Source organism: Monodelphis domestica, chromosome 7, assembly GCF_027887165.1.
Source record: "Monodelphis domestica isolate mMonDom1 chromosome 7, mMonDom1.pri, whole genome shotgun sequence".
NCBI classification, from domain to species: Eukaryota; Metazoa; Chordata; class Mammalia; order Didelphimorphia; family Didelphidae; genus Monodelphis; species Monodelphis domestica.
The window spans coordinates 92,131,793-92,147,730 of NC_077233.1; the positions used below are offsets into that span (position 1 = coordinate 92,131,793).

A 15,938-nucleotide genomic window follows, 5' to 3' on the forward strand; every position below is an offset into this window, starting at 1 on the left:
AGCGGCCCTTGGCGGTCTTTCCCATGGTCGATTCCTCTCCATGATGGAAAACATAAATCATCTTCATTCTTGACACCCGTGTACCCAGACAGGCCGGCCTCAGGAGGAGCCCCCTGTCTTTCTTCTCTGTCTGTCTGCCTGCCTGTCTCTCTCCTGAACATGGCATGAAATTCCTTAGATGAGAAATCTCCGTGTGCTCAGATACGGATGTCCTTTTGATGCCATATTGATGATAGTTCTTAAACCCAAACTAGATCTTTGGGCTTAGCCTTTAAAAGGGAGTGGAGGTGGAGGAGTGGGGTTAAGCATGAATTTCAGATATTGGAGAGCTGGACAGATGGACAGACATACAAAACAGAGAGGGAGGAGAGACAGACAGATGACAGGGAGACAGAGAGAGAGAGAGAGACAGAGAGAGAGAGAGAGAGAGAGAGAAGGAGAGAGAGACAGAGAGAGAGACAGAGACAGAGACAGAGAGAGAGAAACAGAGAGAGAGAGAGAGAGAGAGAGAGAGAGAGAGAGAGAGAGAGAAGGAGACAGAGAGAGAGAGAGAGAGAGACAGACAGACAGAGAGAGAGACAGAGAGACAGAGACAGAGAGAGAGAAACAGAGAGAGACACAGAGAGAGACATAGAGGGAGAGAGAAAGAGAGAGAGAGAGGGAGGGAGGGAGGGAGGAAGAGAGAGAGAGATGGTGGTAGCAGAGGGATGGAGAAAGAGATGGAGAGAGAGAGAATAAACAGAGGGAGGAGGAGGGCTCCATACCCACAGACACGGACTTAGTTGGGGGAGGCAATCATGTGACCCCTTAAAGGAACTACGTAACCTCAGGGAGATTTTGACATGATCCAAACACGGACACTCAGGAGGAAGCCCAGGTCAGGGCCATTATTAACTTTCAGTGAGAAGGCTTCAAGATTGAATTTGGTGTCCTGGGGGTCAGAGTAGCTGGTTCTGGATCATGAGATGCATTTCTAAGGGATAAAATGAACTGCTCCTAAGGCTGAATGCAGCAGCAATTGCCTGGAGAGTGCAGCAGGGTCTGCAGGCTGCTCTGTGCAGTGGAGAAAGCAAGCAGCTGTTCACATAGCAGGCTGCTGATATGAATTATTGATGAATGCTTTTCCATCCACAGCAATTCCAAGAAGAAAATAATGGAAGCCCACTATCCAGTTCCTTCCATTTTGAAGTATGTGGGAGAACGCGACATTTTACTTTTTATCCAAATATTTAACCAAGGGGGAAAACCTAGTTTTGTTTATGACGCCCATTTCACAATGCATCCAGATGCCAGCAGAAGAGGAGTCCCTTTTTCACAGAATTGAGAGCAGGAAGGGAAATTCAGGAGCCATTCGGTCCCTCTCTCCAAGAGAGGAAGAGACGATGCTCCCAGGGGGGAAAGGACTGGCCTAAGATTGCAAGGGGTAGGGTAGGAGTAGAATGAAAATCCACCTCCTCACAAAGGCACAGCCACTGCTCTTTCCACTCTCTTCAACTACCAGAAAGATGGCTGCCCTAATCTATCTGCGCAAATGCACTAAAAGCTTTTGAGCCGAGACCCTGAAGGAGCTAATTTTTGAATAAATGGCATTCGTGGTGGAGGGAGGACACAAGCTGCCACTTACTACCTGGGTGATTTTAGACAAGCCACTTAAACTTTCTGACAATCTTCTGCTTCTGAATTCCCTGAATAGGATGCATACTTTATAAGCCGCAAATAAGAGGCAAATCTCATCCCACCCTCTACCCTCATGAGTGGTATTAGCTCTGTATTTCACGGTGCCATCAAAGGAAATTAGGGGAAATGAATACAAAATGGACATGTGAAAGAACCCCAACAACAGGGTTATCTGCAAGAACTATACGAATGATTAGAAAGCATTAAGGGCAGCTAGGGGGTTTGGTGGATAGAGAGCCAGGCCTGGAGAGGTGAGATCTTGGGTTCAAATTCGACCTCAGACATTTCCTTGTATGACCAAATGACTTGACTCCAGTTGCCTGGCCCTTCTGCTCTTCTGCCTTGGAACCGATACTATGATTCTAAGACAGAAGGTAAAGGTTGTTGTTTTGTTTTTTTTTAAACCCTGACCTTCTGCCTTAGAATCAACACTGTATTGGCTCCAAGGCAGAAGAGTGGTAAGGGCTAGGCAATGGGGGTTAATGACTTGCCCAGGATCACACAGCTGGGAAGTGTCTGAGATCAGAGTTGAACCCAGGACCTCCTGTCTCAAGGCCTGGCTCTCAATCCACTGAGCCACCCAGCTGCACCCAGAAGGTAAAGGTTTAAAAAATAAGAAAATAAATTTAAAGCATTTAACAGCTGTGAAAATTATCTACACAAGCCTGATAAATGTCAAATCACGCAACAGTCGGTGGACAGAAGGGACAAGAGCATCTCATTTGTGGACTCAGGCCTGTGGACAATTTCCTGCTGAAGATACCACAAACACCTTTCCACCAGCACCACCCAAAACCCTTCCCCAGAATTGTACACTGAAAACAATAGAAGTCTAGGCTGCCATATCCAATTAATAAGCAATTAAAAAGGGCAAACCCACTTGAAGATAACCCCCTTTGCTTGTTTCTCTTTTCAGTGGCTGCTGTTCTCCACAGAAAATACTACAATCAGTTCCTGAAAATGAACCTTGTTACATTTAGCATGAAAACAGCATCTGATCTCACAGCATTACAAAAATATCGCAGTTGTCTTGGGTTATTATCAGAGATAAACAGCATAATTTTAATTAACCCCGCATCATTAGGAGAGGCTTATCTCTCAATTCTACAAAAAAAAATGTCAAGCTCACTGAACCCTAAATCAATCTATCTTCGGGCTTCATTACAACAAAATGAAATATTCATGAAGAAGCAAAGGGTTGGATTATTGATGAGCAAATGAAGAATGAGGTGCTCTCTTCTGGCATTTGAGAAGATGAATGTCATACAGGCTAATGGCTTTTTCTCAACTGGATCTTTTATTTTAAATTAATCCAATCATTTCTTTATAAGGCCATCTGCATAACCTACATCCTTCCTCTGTTCAGAAATCTTCAGGGGCTCCCTGCCGTCCGTTGAGCTAAGTTGAAAAATCCTCTAATTAATGTTCAATGTAAAATGTACCCGAGTCTACACTGAACAAGGTCCTCCCCTGTCTGCCATTATTCTACTTTTCTGGCCTCCACATGCTCTGTGCTCCACAAGGCTGGCCTGCTTTCTGCCCCCCTAATTATTCCTGGGGCTCTTACTCTTCTGTGCCTCAGCTCCCTCACACTGCTCTCCATCCCTGGAATAGCTTGCCTCTTCCTCTAGGTCTCGCCATGTCTTCCCCATCTTTTAAAGCCAGATTCAGTCAGTCCCCACCTGGAGGCCATTCTGGATACCCACCGTCAGGGCTCACTCAGGGCATCTCTCAGGTGACCTCCACGTGGACATGGTTTTCTTCTCGTCTGGATTTTTCTACCTTCTCTAGGCTAAAATAGCAGGCTGGATGCCAAGGTGGTCTGCCAGCGTGCCTAACATAAAAGCAGTCACTTAAAGTTGTTCTTCTGGCACACTTTGAAAAGAGGCTCATGTGCTTCACAGGAAAGACATTAGAGACAGACAAGGGTTGGGGAGCTGGGAGGGGAGCTTGCAGGTGAGCTCAGCTGGGATTAAGGCGGCATGTTGGACTGCTTTTCCCATCTGACTGTGGAGCTCCACCCAGGGAACACCAGGTGGCACACAAAGAAGCATGCTGAGACCTGCAGAAGAACACGCCAAAAATGGCCCCTGGCCGGGTGATGAGCTATTGTAGCACTGGACTGAAGAACTGCTACTTAGAAGTAAGAGTATTTCTTCCTATCTTCAGGGAACTTTAAAAGTGAATTCCTGGATGAGGCGTCCCTAAAAAGACAGCTGGGGACATCGGGGAAAGACCACACGGAACCCTAGGAATGGGCTGGGCGGAGGGCAGAGTTTTAGACTTCAGATATATTTGGGGCCATCCAGCAGCTCAAAGTTTCAAAGCCAACAATGCTCATTTATTTTCACTACAGAAGGGAGTCCAGGGAAGCTTCGTATACTATTCAGGAGCATCCTCATTGCTTTGGACCTCTGATTCTGTGCTTTATTTCAATTTTGTTTTTATCAAAATGTACTCACATCTGCATTGAGCAAGGAATACTTTAAAATTATGTAAAGACTCTCAGGAAAGAGATTCAGATCTCCACCAGAGCCTTAAGGGATTTATTGGTTACTGTGGCCATTTGTAGGGCAGCTAGGAGGCAGTGTGAATAGAGTGCTAGGCCTGGAATCAGGGGGAATTCATCTTCTTGAGTTCAGATCTAGCCTCAGACACTTATTAGCTGAGTGACTCTGGTCAAGTCACTTAACCCTGTTCGTTTCAGTTTCTTCGTCTGTAAAATAAGCCAGGGAAGGAAATGACAAATCACTCCAGTATCATTGTCGAAAACCCTGTGGGGTCACAAAGAGTGGGACATGACTGAAGAGTGACTGACACTGGCCATTTATAGTCCTTGACAGAAACTCAAACTGAGGTAATAAAGAAAGGGCCAGGAGCCATGGGGTCTAGGTTGGTTCCATCCAAGCATATGGAATGGAACTTAAGCCTTAGAGTTACTCAGTCCTCTTGCAACTGAGCTAGTAGCACAGGGCTTAGAGCACCATTAGGAAGCCTGCTGATATATCTAGCACCCTGAGCATTTCAGAAAACTTTAGTGCCAGTGTAAAGCAGATACTCCTGTGGATAGGAAGCACCCCTCTGCCCCATTTTACATGTCTGTTCTATTTATCTGTTTTGTATCTGCTCCCATGTCTGTGAACCCAATAAGGACAGATTCTGAATCTTATCTACAGGACTTAACATAGTGCACTATTCATTGTAGGAGCTTCATAACTATTTCTTAAATGAATTTAAAATGACTGGATTTTAAACTCAAAAGGCTGGGATAACATAAAATTTCCAATAATTCCAAAAACAAAGCCTCTAGCCCACAAGCCTTATGATATGAACTGAGACTAAGAGTCTCTGAGCAGCAATTCTTCCCTCCTGTTCATTGCAAAATCATGAGGGGAAGAGGACAGAAACAAAGAAAACAGGACAGGTTGCAGTTATGCCCAAAGCCTAGAAAACCAGATCCCTTTCTAGACCTCTCTCTTAGGAGTCAGATGACTTTCCCAGAGAAAACAAATGAAGTCAATACCTGAAGTAGTACTGCTCTTATTCAGGCAAAACTGACCACAGGATATTTCTGTTTCTCAAGTGATGAAAATATCATTGTTTTCAATAAATACTATCTGGAAGGCAAACAGATCCAGCAACTAAGGGGGAAGCTATAGGAGTCACAAGACAGGAATAACCTACCTCTCTAACAGCATAACAGGAAAATATTCATTCAAATCTAAAAGGAAATTTCCAAACAAAATCATTAACTAAAATTCATGAAGGAAATATGGAAATCAAGAACAAACATAGGAGGGTTTTGATTCAAATTTATCATGAGAAGTCTAAATAAGTACAAAAAAAGGAGATAATGTGTATTTAGAACTGCTTGAAATTATAGGAAGGTAGCCAGGTGTAGCAGAATGAGCAATGGATTTGGTCTCAGAACCCTCAAATCCCTGCTTTGCTATTTATTACCGTGTCATGTTAGATTTTTAGCCTATCTGACTGTCAGTAAAAATGAGAGGGTTAGACTAGATGATCTCTCAGGTCCCTTTCAACTTTAAAATCCTGTGAAAATAAGGAGGGAAGTGTAAATACAGTTAATTGTGGAATACAAACAGTAATACTACAGCACTTATGTAGGACATGTCAATTTTTATAGTTTTGTCAAAGGTTTTAAAATTCCATGTTTTCAAGATGATTAATTTTGCCTTGGCTCCCAACAGTGTATACAGTACATATTTATATGCTTGACAGTGTATTTGTTGACCAATAAACAAACTACTTACAGCAACATTAACTACTAACAGGAGAAGAAATAATGAAAAACTGGAATGACAAGCTAAAACTAGAAATACTCAAATCCCATAGAAGCAAAACATTGGAAATGTCCGTAATTCCACAGAACAAGTTATTCTTCTAGCTAAGGTCATCTCCTACTAATTAAACCCTCAATAATAAAACTGATATTCCCTCAGAAAACAATGATATGTAAACTAAATCATCATTGTAATAATGAGGATAAAGGACATATTGGTTGAGTCTCTAATTTACATTTTGTTTCTAAAGTAATCTTAGCCACATCAAAGACAAAGTTCTGATCCAACTTTTTGGACATCAATCATCGGAGTCAGAATAAAAAGACTGATCTGTAGATTTGGCTTCGAAGTGAATTTCATTTGGGCATATGTGTTCCAGAGTCTTCTTCTGACCCCGAGATAAGGCTCAGAATGATGCATTTCACCTCGCCATCCCAGCTAGAAAAAGAGAGTAATTATTAGCACAGCCACCTCTGCAGGATGGTCAGGAAGGAGTGGTGGTTGTTTCAGGAGACTCAAAGAACGATTAGGCTCTATTGTCATCATCACTGCTATCAAAAACAATGGCATAAAATGTGTTTTCTTCAGCTTCCATGGCATTAGAGCTCTCCGAGTTGTCAGAATTGATATTACTGAACCAGCTCATGTATTTATCACCTTCAGTACTGTTTGGAAAGGGAGAAGAAGTTTCCTGAGAAGAGTAATCATTGAGGAAGAAGTTGTTGGCTGCTTTGTGGGGGCTATCTGCCCTTTCTGCCTTCTCTGCCTTTCTTCTTACTTTCACTACAGGCTGTACAGTCTTATGGGGACACAGAAGTGGCACGGGCTGTCTGGGATTCTCCACTTGACCCAGAAACACATTTCGTTGCTTAGGGGCTGCAGCCTGGGGACCTCCTATTCTTGAGTTAAATGTAAAGGTATTTCTTAAAAGGCCTGAACTCTTCCTTTTTATAAATGAGCCTCTTTGACTTTTCCTGGGCTTTTTTCTCTTTCCTCTTTTTCTTACATCCACACTCATGCCTTTCTGTTCTTGCACTTTGTTTTGATCATGTGTGTTACTACAAAATAAAGCTGTTGGCTGACACTCCTGCAGGATACATGTGGGCTTGGCCTTAGTGCCCAAGTCCTTCACAGCCATTGATGGAAACTGAGATGTTTCTTGAACTACTAAGTCCCTTTTGCAATGATCCCCATAAATCTTGCTACTGGAGTCCCAGCTTTCAGACCACTTCTTAGCAGGGTCCTGTGGTTCTAAATCAGTTTGCACAGCTTCATCCTTTCCATTCTGATTTTTCTTGTCAAGAGGTCTGTGAGTTTCATCCTTAGCTTCCTGTTTTTCTGCACTACATTTTTCACTTTGGTGTGATGATGCTAGGGGATTCAGGTGAGGAGGAAGCATGATGGTTTCACTAATATCTGATGATTTGGAGATTGATGTCCCCTTCCTGCTGAGATTGGAGGCCTGAAGTAGAGCTGAAACGGTCTGGGGACTTCTATCATTCACATGGCAGGACAGCTGAGCTTCTAAATCAAGTGACTGCATTTTGGGGAAGTTGAGCTGATCCAACTGGTCACACAGCCTCTGGTGCTGTTTACTCTGTTCAGCTGCTAGGACTTCAAGATTCTTCAGACTGGATTTCATATCTAAAAATTCTGCCTCTCTCTGGGGAAAGGCAGTCAAGGAAAATAATTAGACAACGAGCATCAAAAATATGTGACACCACGCACACAGACAGCAAGAAACAAGAGAATTCCACAAAAGGTAAGAAAGCTTTGGAAGCAAACATTAAAACCCCACAATCAGGAATAAATGTCTCATTTTAAAGAGATTTAGAATAAAGAGAAATAGAAAACATTTCTTCTGGAAAGCAATGTCCCGATAATGTTTTTATAATCCATCTCACTAAAGGGACAGAGATCCATGTGAGAGAGGATCTAGGGCAGTGATGGTAAAACTTTTAGAGATGGAGTGCCAGGCCCCACCCCTATTCTACCCTGCCTAGAAACCAAGTGGTTCCCTCCCACCTCCCTCTCCCCCTTACCCCATACAGGAGAGGGAGAAAGCACTCCCATTGGGCTGTTGGGTGGAGGAGTGGGTGAAGTAAGGAGTGTCTTCAGCAAGTGTAGAGAGAGGGAGTAGCCTGAACACTCTGCTCCCCTCCACCTCTGCTGCCTATGAGCAGCCCACCTTACCCCCTGTGCTCTCCCATTGGGCTGCTGGGCAGAGGGGCGGGGTATGGGAAAAATATTCTCAGGAATGGTGGGGAGGAGGAGGGGAGCAGCTCCGTTGGAGTCCTTCTGCCTTTCTACTAAGGAATTCTAGGGGTGGGGTTGGGGGAAGGGTGGCCAAGTGCCCATAGAGAGTACTCTATGTGCCATCTTTGGTACCTGTGCCATAGGTTCACCATCACTGGTCTAGGGTAGGGCCCAAGACCCAAGGCAGAGGATCCTCAACCTCATGGCAATATAGGACACTTCCAGCAGTGTCCGATTCAAACAAAGGAGGAGTAAATCCTGGGGTTAGATCAATTTAAAGAGATTTGTTACTTCATAAATTACTTAAAAAAAAAAACCTTACCTTATGTCTTAGAATCAATACTGTGTATTGGTTCTAAGGCAGAAGAAATATAAAGGCTAGGAAATGGGGTTAAATGACTTGCTCAGGGTCACATAGCTAGAAGTGTCTGAGATCAGGTTTGAACCCAGGACCTCTAATCTCAGGTTTTGGCTCTCTATCCACTGAGCCATCTACTGCCTTCTCATGTGCTACTTGAAGGCAGGGATGGTGTCACTCTTCCTCTTCAGCTGGGACTCTAGTAACAATTCACCAATGTTTGGTTGGATGGATCTGAATGTGGAAGTCTGTCTTTCCAGTTGCTCTCTCCTTATAAGATTTCTCATAGTAATATTGACATATCCAAAGGATTTGTGAAAAACCCAGAGCAATGGGGGGAGGGTGGGAAGGAGGGCAGGGGGAAGGGACTGAGATCCCTACTTACAGTTTCAAGTAGTCTCTCCAACTCCAGGGCTCTTTGCTCTATTCTGCTTCTGTCTCGTAAAGCATCTAACATCAAGTCACAGTGAGCTTGGGCACTCTCTTGCACTAAAAAAGGAATTTAATGAACACTACCCTTATTTTCCCTGGAGATACTGAAGACACCATGGTTCACAATTCAATAAGAATTCTACTTAAAACTTCCTAACACGGATGATATGATGGTCTACTTAAAGAATCCTAGAGAATCAACCAAAAACCTAGTTGAAATAATCAACAACTTTAGCAAAGTTGCAGGATACAAAATAAACCCACATATGTCATCAGCATTTCTATATATTTCCAACACATCTCAGCAGCAAGAATTAGAAAGAGAAATTCCATTCAAAATCACCTTAGACAATAAAAAAATACTTAGGAATCTATCTGCCAAGACAAACATAGGAACTATATGAACACAACTACAAAACACTTTCCACACAACTAAAACTAGATCTGAGCAATTGGAAAAACTGCTCATGGGTAGGACGAGCTAACACAATAAAAATGACCATCCTACCCAAACTTATCTATTTATTTAGAGCCATACCCATCGAACTTCCAAAAAACTTCTTTACTGAATTAGAAAAAAACATAACAAAATTCTTTTGGAAGAACAAAAGATCAAGGATATCCAGGGAAATCATGAGAAAAAAATGCAAAGGAAGTTTGCCTTGCAGGCCCAGATCTCAAACTGTACTATAAAGCAGTGGTTATCAAAACAATTTGATACTGGCTAAGAGACATAAAGGAGGATCAGTGGAACAGACTTGGGGTAAGGGACCTCAGCAACATAGTCTATGACAAACCCAAAGATCCCAGCTTTGGGGACAAAAATCCACTATTCGACAAAAACTGCTGGGAAAATTGGAAGACAGTGTGGGAGAGATTAGGCTTGGATCAACACCTCACACCCTACACCAAGATAAACTCAGAATGGGTGAATGACTTGAACATAAAGAAGGAAACTATAAGTAAATTAGGTGAACACAGAATAGTATACATGTCAGATCTTTGGGAAGGGAAAGATTTTAAAACCAAGCAAGATCTAGAAAGAGCCACAAAATGTAAAATAAATAATTTTGACTACATCAAATTAAAAAGGTTTTGTACAAACAAAACCAATGTAACCAAAATCAGAAGGGAAATAACAAACTGGGAAAAAATCTTCATAACAAAAACCTCTGACAAAGGTCTAATTACTCAAATTTACAAAGAGCTAAATCAATTGTACAAAAAATCAAGCCATTCTCCAATTGATAAATGGGCAAGGGACATGAATAGGCAATTCCCAGGCAAAAAATCAAAACCATTAATAAGCACATGAAAAAGTGCTCTACATCTCTTATAATCAGAGAGATGCAAATCAGAACAACTCTGAGGTATCACCTCACACCTGGCAGATTGGCTAACATGACAGCTATGGAAAGTAATGAATGCTGGAGGGGATGTGGCAAAGTTGGGACACTAATGCATTGCTGGTGGAGTTGTGAATTGATCCAACCATTCTGGAGGGCAATTTGGAACTATGCCCAAAGGGCACTAAAAGACTGTCTGCCATAGTACTGCTGAGTTTGTACCCAAAAGAGATAATAAGGAAAAAGACATGTACAAAAATATTTATAGCTGCGCTCTTTGTGGTGGCAAAAAATTGGAAATGAGGGGGTGTCCATCAATTGGGGAATGACTGAACAAATTGTGGTATCTGATGGTGATGAATACTATTGTGCTCAAAGGAATAATAAAGTGGAGGAATTCCATGGGGACTGGAACAACCTCCAGGAAGTGATGCAGAGTGAGAAGAGCAGAACTGGCAGAACATTGTACACAGAGACTGATACACTGTGGTAAAATCGAATGTAATGGACTTCTCCAATAGTTGAAATGCAGTGATGCTGAACAACCCAGAGGGTTATAAGAGAAAGAACACTACCCACGTTCAGAGGAAAAACTCTGGGAGTAGAAACACCAAAGAAAAACAACTGCTTTATTACATAGGTTGAGGGGATATGACTGGAGATATAGACCCTAAATGAACATCCTAATGCAAATACCAACAACATGGAAATAGGTTCTGATCAAGGACACATGTAATACCCAAGTGGAACTGCGTGTTGGCTATGGGAAGGAGGAATAGAAAATGATTTTTATAACCAAGGAATAATGTTTGAAATTGACCAAATAAAAAATGAGAAAAAAAAACAAACAAACTTCCTAACAGGGTGTCTTACTTTGACAAGACAGAGCAAAAGCATAAGAATTAGAACTTGAAAGATCAAAACAAAAATCTAATTCAAGCCCCTCAGTTTATGAAGAAAGGGAAAATAATCCTGAAGGAGAAGTGATTTGACCACAGTTATGGGTGGGATGTGGCAGGGGCAAGATTTGAACCCAGAACAATTACACAAAACAAAAATTTTCAACAGACATTTTCTGGAATTATAAGATCCAAATTTTCTCCTTCCCTTCCTTTCCTCCCTGCTCCTGGAGATGATAAACAATTTGACCTGTGTTATACATGTATTACCATTTAAAACATACTTCCATATTGGTTAGTGTTACAAGGAATACTCATATAAAACCAAAACCTCCAAATAAAAAAAATTAATGTGAAAAATAGTAGGCTTTCATCTGCATCAGACTTCAACAGTTCTCCCTGTGGAGGTGAACAGCATTCTTTGTAATAAGTCCCTCAGATTGTCCTGGATCTTTGCATTGCTAAGAGTAGCCAAGTCTTTCACAGCGGATCACAATATTGGTGTTACTGTGTACAATGTTTTTCTGATTCTGCTTATTTCACTCTGCATTGGTTCAGGGAGGTCTTTCCAGCTCTTTCTGAAATCCTCCTGCTCATCATTCCTTACAGCACAATAGTACTCCATCATCATCATCTACCACAATTTGTTCAGCCATTCCCCAACTGATTGACATTCCTGTAGTTTCCAATTCTTTGCCACCACAAAGAGCTGCTATAAATATTTTTCTGTACACACAGGTCCTTCCCCCTTTCAGAACTTTCTACACACGGAATCCCTAGGCTTCTATGCCTTTTTTCACACTGTTCCCTATGCCCAGAATGCCCTCTCCCTCCTCATTTTTGCCATATGAATTTCCAGCAAGTCACCTGATCTCCTCTTATGAATAACTTCCCACCTCAGACTTCTCCTCCCATGTGGTAACATTGCATATTATAGCTATCTCTGTTGGTGTCTCACTATCTATGAGCCCAAGAGCTTTGTTTCAGATTTCCCTAGTGTCTGAGCACAGTGTTTTGAACATGGAGGGCATTTAACAAATGTTTTTCTGACTCCAGTCAAAATGGTACTCTATATGGACTCAAATATGGCATCTCCCACTTTTTTTAGGACCATGAGCAAGCCACTTAACCTGAACCTTGATTTGCTTATCTGTAAAATGGGGATAATATCTGGAGTCCTCATTTCATAGGGTTGTTGGGAAGATCAAATGAGATAATGCAAATGTTAAAAAAAAGCATTTTAGAAATCTAAAAGCACGCTATTGACGGTAGACATCAGCTACACCAGGCTGTGTTCCAAGGAGGAGGCTTTTAGAATAAAGGAAGGGTCAGCACTCATATCCTAAGGGAGTCTCAGATTGCTGAAGTATGACTTTTCCTTTCTCCTCCGAGAGCCTGTGTTCCTGAGCACAGCAGAGAGAAGATCCCTTTGGGCCAAATCATAGGCAAGAATGAGAATGCCAACCACGCCCCGAACCCTCCCTCCTGGCAAAGAGATGGCATCTAGACACCAAGCTTCTCCATACCCAGCCCTGTCTATATAGGCCAGAAATGGTCTTTGTTCTGGTGGGAGCCTGGAGATGAGGAGGTGAGGACAAGAGCACACATCCTGGAATACAGGGCTAGCAGTCTCCTAGTCATTTCTTCTTGGCTCTGACACAAGCCATGATTTATTTATCAATCTGCTTCTAAAGCAAGAGATGGGTGAGAATCTATTTTCCTTCACTTAGTAGACCTGAGACATCCAGGGTAAGCTTTCACAGTAGAGATCTCACCATTTGTTTTGAGATATATGACTTAGGCTGAACTTAAACTTTATTCTGTTTGGGGTGAAGGAATATGGCTCAATTGCCAGCTCCCACCCTGCCTTTCTAGGAAGGTTTGTAAAGCTACTGAAAACCCCAAGAGCTAGAGAATGTCAGAATTAGATGTGATGTGAGACATCGCATCGAACAAGCCCCTCATTTTGCAGGGGGAGGAAGGAAAGCCCCTGGTTACCCAGCTAATTCAGGGCAGCATCAGGTTTAGACATAAAAAATTCGAAACCTAAATATCTAAGTCTAAAGATGACAGCATGAAGTGGATGAAAAACCCAACTAGATTTTTAAGTTAGAGAATCTAAGGGAAAATCGGAGCTCTGCTGCGGACTCCCTGGGTGACTTTGAATAAGCCACATCCGCCTCTCTGGGCCTCCCTCACCTCATCTGTAAATGAGGGGGTTGGACTAGATGGTTGCCACTATTCTTCTGCCTCTAAGACCTATGATGCTAACTCCTAAATCCAATTCTTTCTCTCATCCTACTGAAGGCTTTCTTTCAAAGTAGGAAAAGAAAAAAGTCAGCATAGAGTGAGACTGCTTTAATCTTCCATTCCCTCCCTCCTACCTCCCAGGGGAGAAGTGGAACTGCTCGCTTATGGCCCAGGGACTAATTGTGCAGGCTGATAATAGGCTGGGTCACTGCTTTTAAAATGAGTTGCACGGCTGCCTCAGTCAGATTAGCTTCAGAATTGGGTTAGATGCTAAACCTGCACAGAATCTCAAATGATGCACCTGAACAGAATGTTTGATTACTTAAAGCGAGGCCCATCATTGGCTGTGTATCATTAAAGCCAATGGAGTTTGATTCCGTGACATTCAAGGTGTGTGGCAGCCACAGTTCCAGCTGAGAACTGTCATCCAAACCCCCCATTCTAATACAAGACTCTTTGTCTCCTCTTCTGTCATCAATGCCCCCAGGAAGCTGTGAGCAGCATAACCTGCAATTTACAATAAATGCTGGTTCTCCCACTACCCACTACCACTATTACCAGCAGCCTCCTCACTTCCCTCTCTGCCCCTCCCAACTCCCTCTACAGTGCTGGGAATCACAGCATTTTAGAGCTGGAAGATATCTTCACATCATTTTGTTTGGCACAACCCACTCATTTTATAAAGTGGCAAACTGAAGCCCAGGGAAGTCACTCCTTCAAGGCCATAAAAAATGGAAGACGACAGAAAAGGAACTAAGAGGCTTATAGGGCAAGAACCAAATGGATATTGTCCTTCATACTTAATTTTCATTGATCGACAGTCTCATAGAAGGGATATTAGAGACTAGTACTTTAAAGAATCAAGCAAAAGCCACCTGACTGGGGCCTCGGGCACCAGAAACACCAGGGTCTTGACACCAACTACAATAACCCTAAGTGATTTCATTTTTTTCCATCATGGGCAGAAACTATTAAACTGGTTCCACCTTTGAATTTAGTGGAGCCGTCTAAAAGGCCCCAGCCAATACTTCTGCAGGCCTATGGTTTGAGGATCCATACCACCTCCTCTGCTAGTCACAGGATCAAAAAGGATTCTATAGTGATCCTATAGAAGCTGGGAAAGAACCTTCAAACGTTTAGTCTAACCCCTTCATTTTACAGTGAAGAAAGGGAAGATCAGAAAGATTAAGGGACTTAGATCACCCAAAGGAGTAAGTGCAAAGATGGGATTTGGACTCCAAACCTATTGCTCAGGACCTCTCTAAGTGTTTCAGAGTTACTTTCTCCTGTTGGGAGGAACAAATGAGAAAATATATTCAGTGCACTTTGCAAACCTTAAAATGTTCTAAAAGTGTCAACTATCATCTCTTTCTACCCTCTTATCCCAATTCCACTCAATTTTGCCACTTCTTAGGTCCTGTCCCTAAGTAGGGGGCCTACTGGCAGCTTCATCCTCTGCTTTAGGAGATACAATAAAGGAAGTAGTGCTAACTTCAATCAGGCCCCTGGGGCTCTCAAGCTGACTCCCATGCTGATCTGATGTCCCTTCTTCCTTGATATCTGAGAGAACAGATGTCTTTGCCTTCAAAGGAACCTCGAGCATCAGAGATCTAGCCAAAATGTATCTTTTGTATACCAAGATGAGCAAAAACCCCCTTTTCTCCCAATCTCTTTGTTTCAGGATACCTAGCTGCCTAGGTGACGGTTCTGTGCCTTTACTGATATTTCTTCATTTTCCTCCATTTCAGTTCTAGTATTCCCAAGTATCTCACCTACTCTTTCTCCCTTCACTTTGGCCATCGGAACATCTATTATTAAATTTCTTCTGTCAGAACTTTCCCTTCCATTATTCAGGGAAACCAGGAGATACAGCATCCCTGACCATCATCTCTAGTACAGAGTACCTTCTCTCATACCCCTGACACACTCGTCTCCAGTACCATGTCCCATCCCCATTACATTGGGTCTAGAGTTATACATGCACTCTCCCTGACACACATCCCTAGTACTGTGCATATCCCCCCTCCCCCCCACGGTTTGGAAGAGAACACATACTCCCTGCCTTCTCACTGTCACTTCCAGACCCTCCCTTTGCTACCATGATTCAGCCCTTCTATTCTTTTTAGGATTGTTTCATCTGTCTGAGTCCAACTATTCATATCCCTGTTGTGAAATTCTGCCATCTCCCAGATCGCTCTATTTCTCCTTCTCATACCAGAGAACTTTGACATGCACAATGATATCCCACCACACCCTCCAGCTCCATCAACCTCTTTAAGTCCATGCCCTCTATCTCCATCCAGGGACTGTCATGCCCCTAATGTCACCAGCATCAGTAATTTTTACCTCCATGATACAGAACTCTCTGAAATTTCTCTCTCCCATCACAATCTACTCCCATCTCTCCCTCTTGTCT

At 42.6% G+C, this 15,938-nt stretch overlaps 1 protein-coding gene across 2 annotated transcripts in view; it reads right to left on the bottom strand.

The window, feature by feature from the left end:
* Positions 1-681: 681 nt before the first annotated feature.
* IHO1 (interactor of HORMAD1 1) overlaps positions 682-15,938 on the bottom strand; it is a 68,911-nt gene continuing 53,654 nt past the window's right edge. For both annotated transcript variants that reach the window (XM_056805070.1, XM_056805071.1), the window contains 2 exons: positions 8,981-9,084; positions 682-7,644 (listed from right to left, as the gene is read on the bottom strand). In XM_056805070.1, the coding sequence (XP_056661048.1) occupies positions 6,508-7,644; positions 8,981-9,084 (1,241 nt within the window). In that variant the 3' untranslated portion in view covers positions 682-6,507. The remainder of the gene's footprint in view (positions 7,645-8,980; positions 9,085-15,938) is intronic.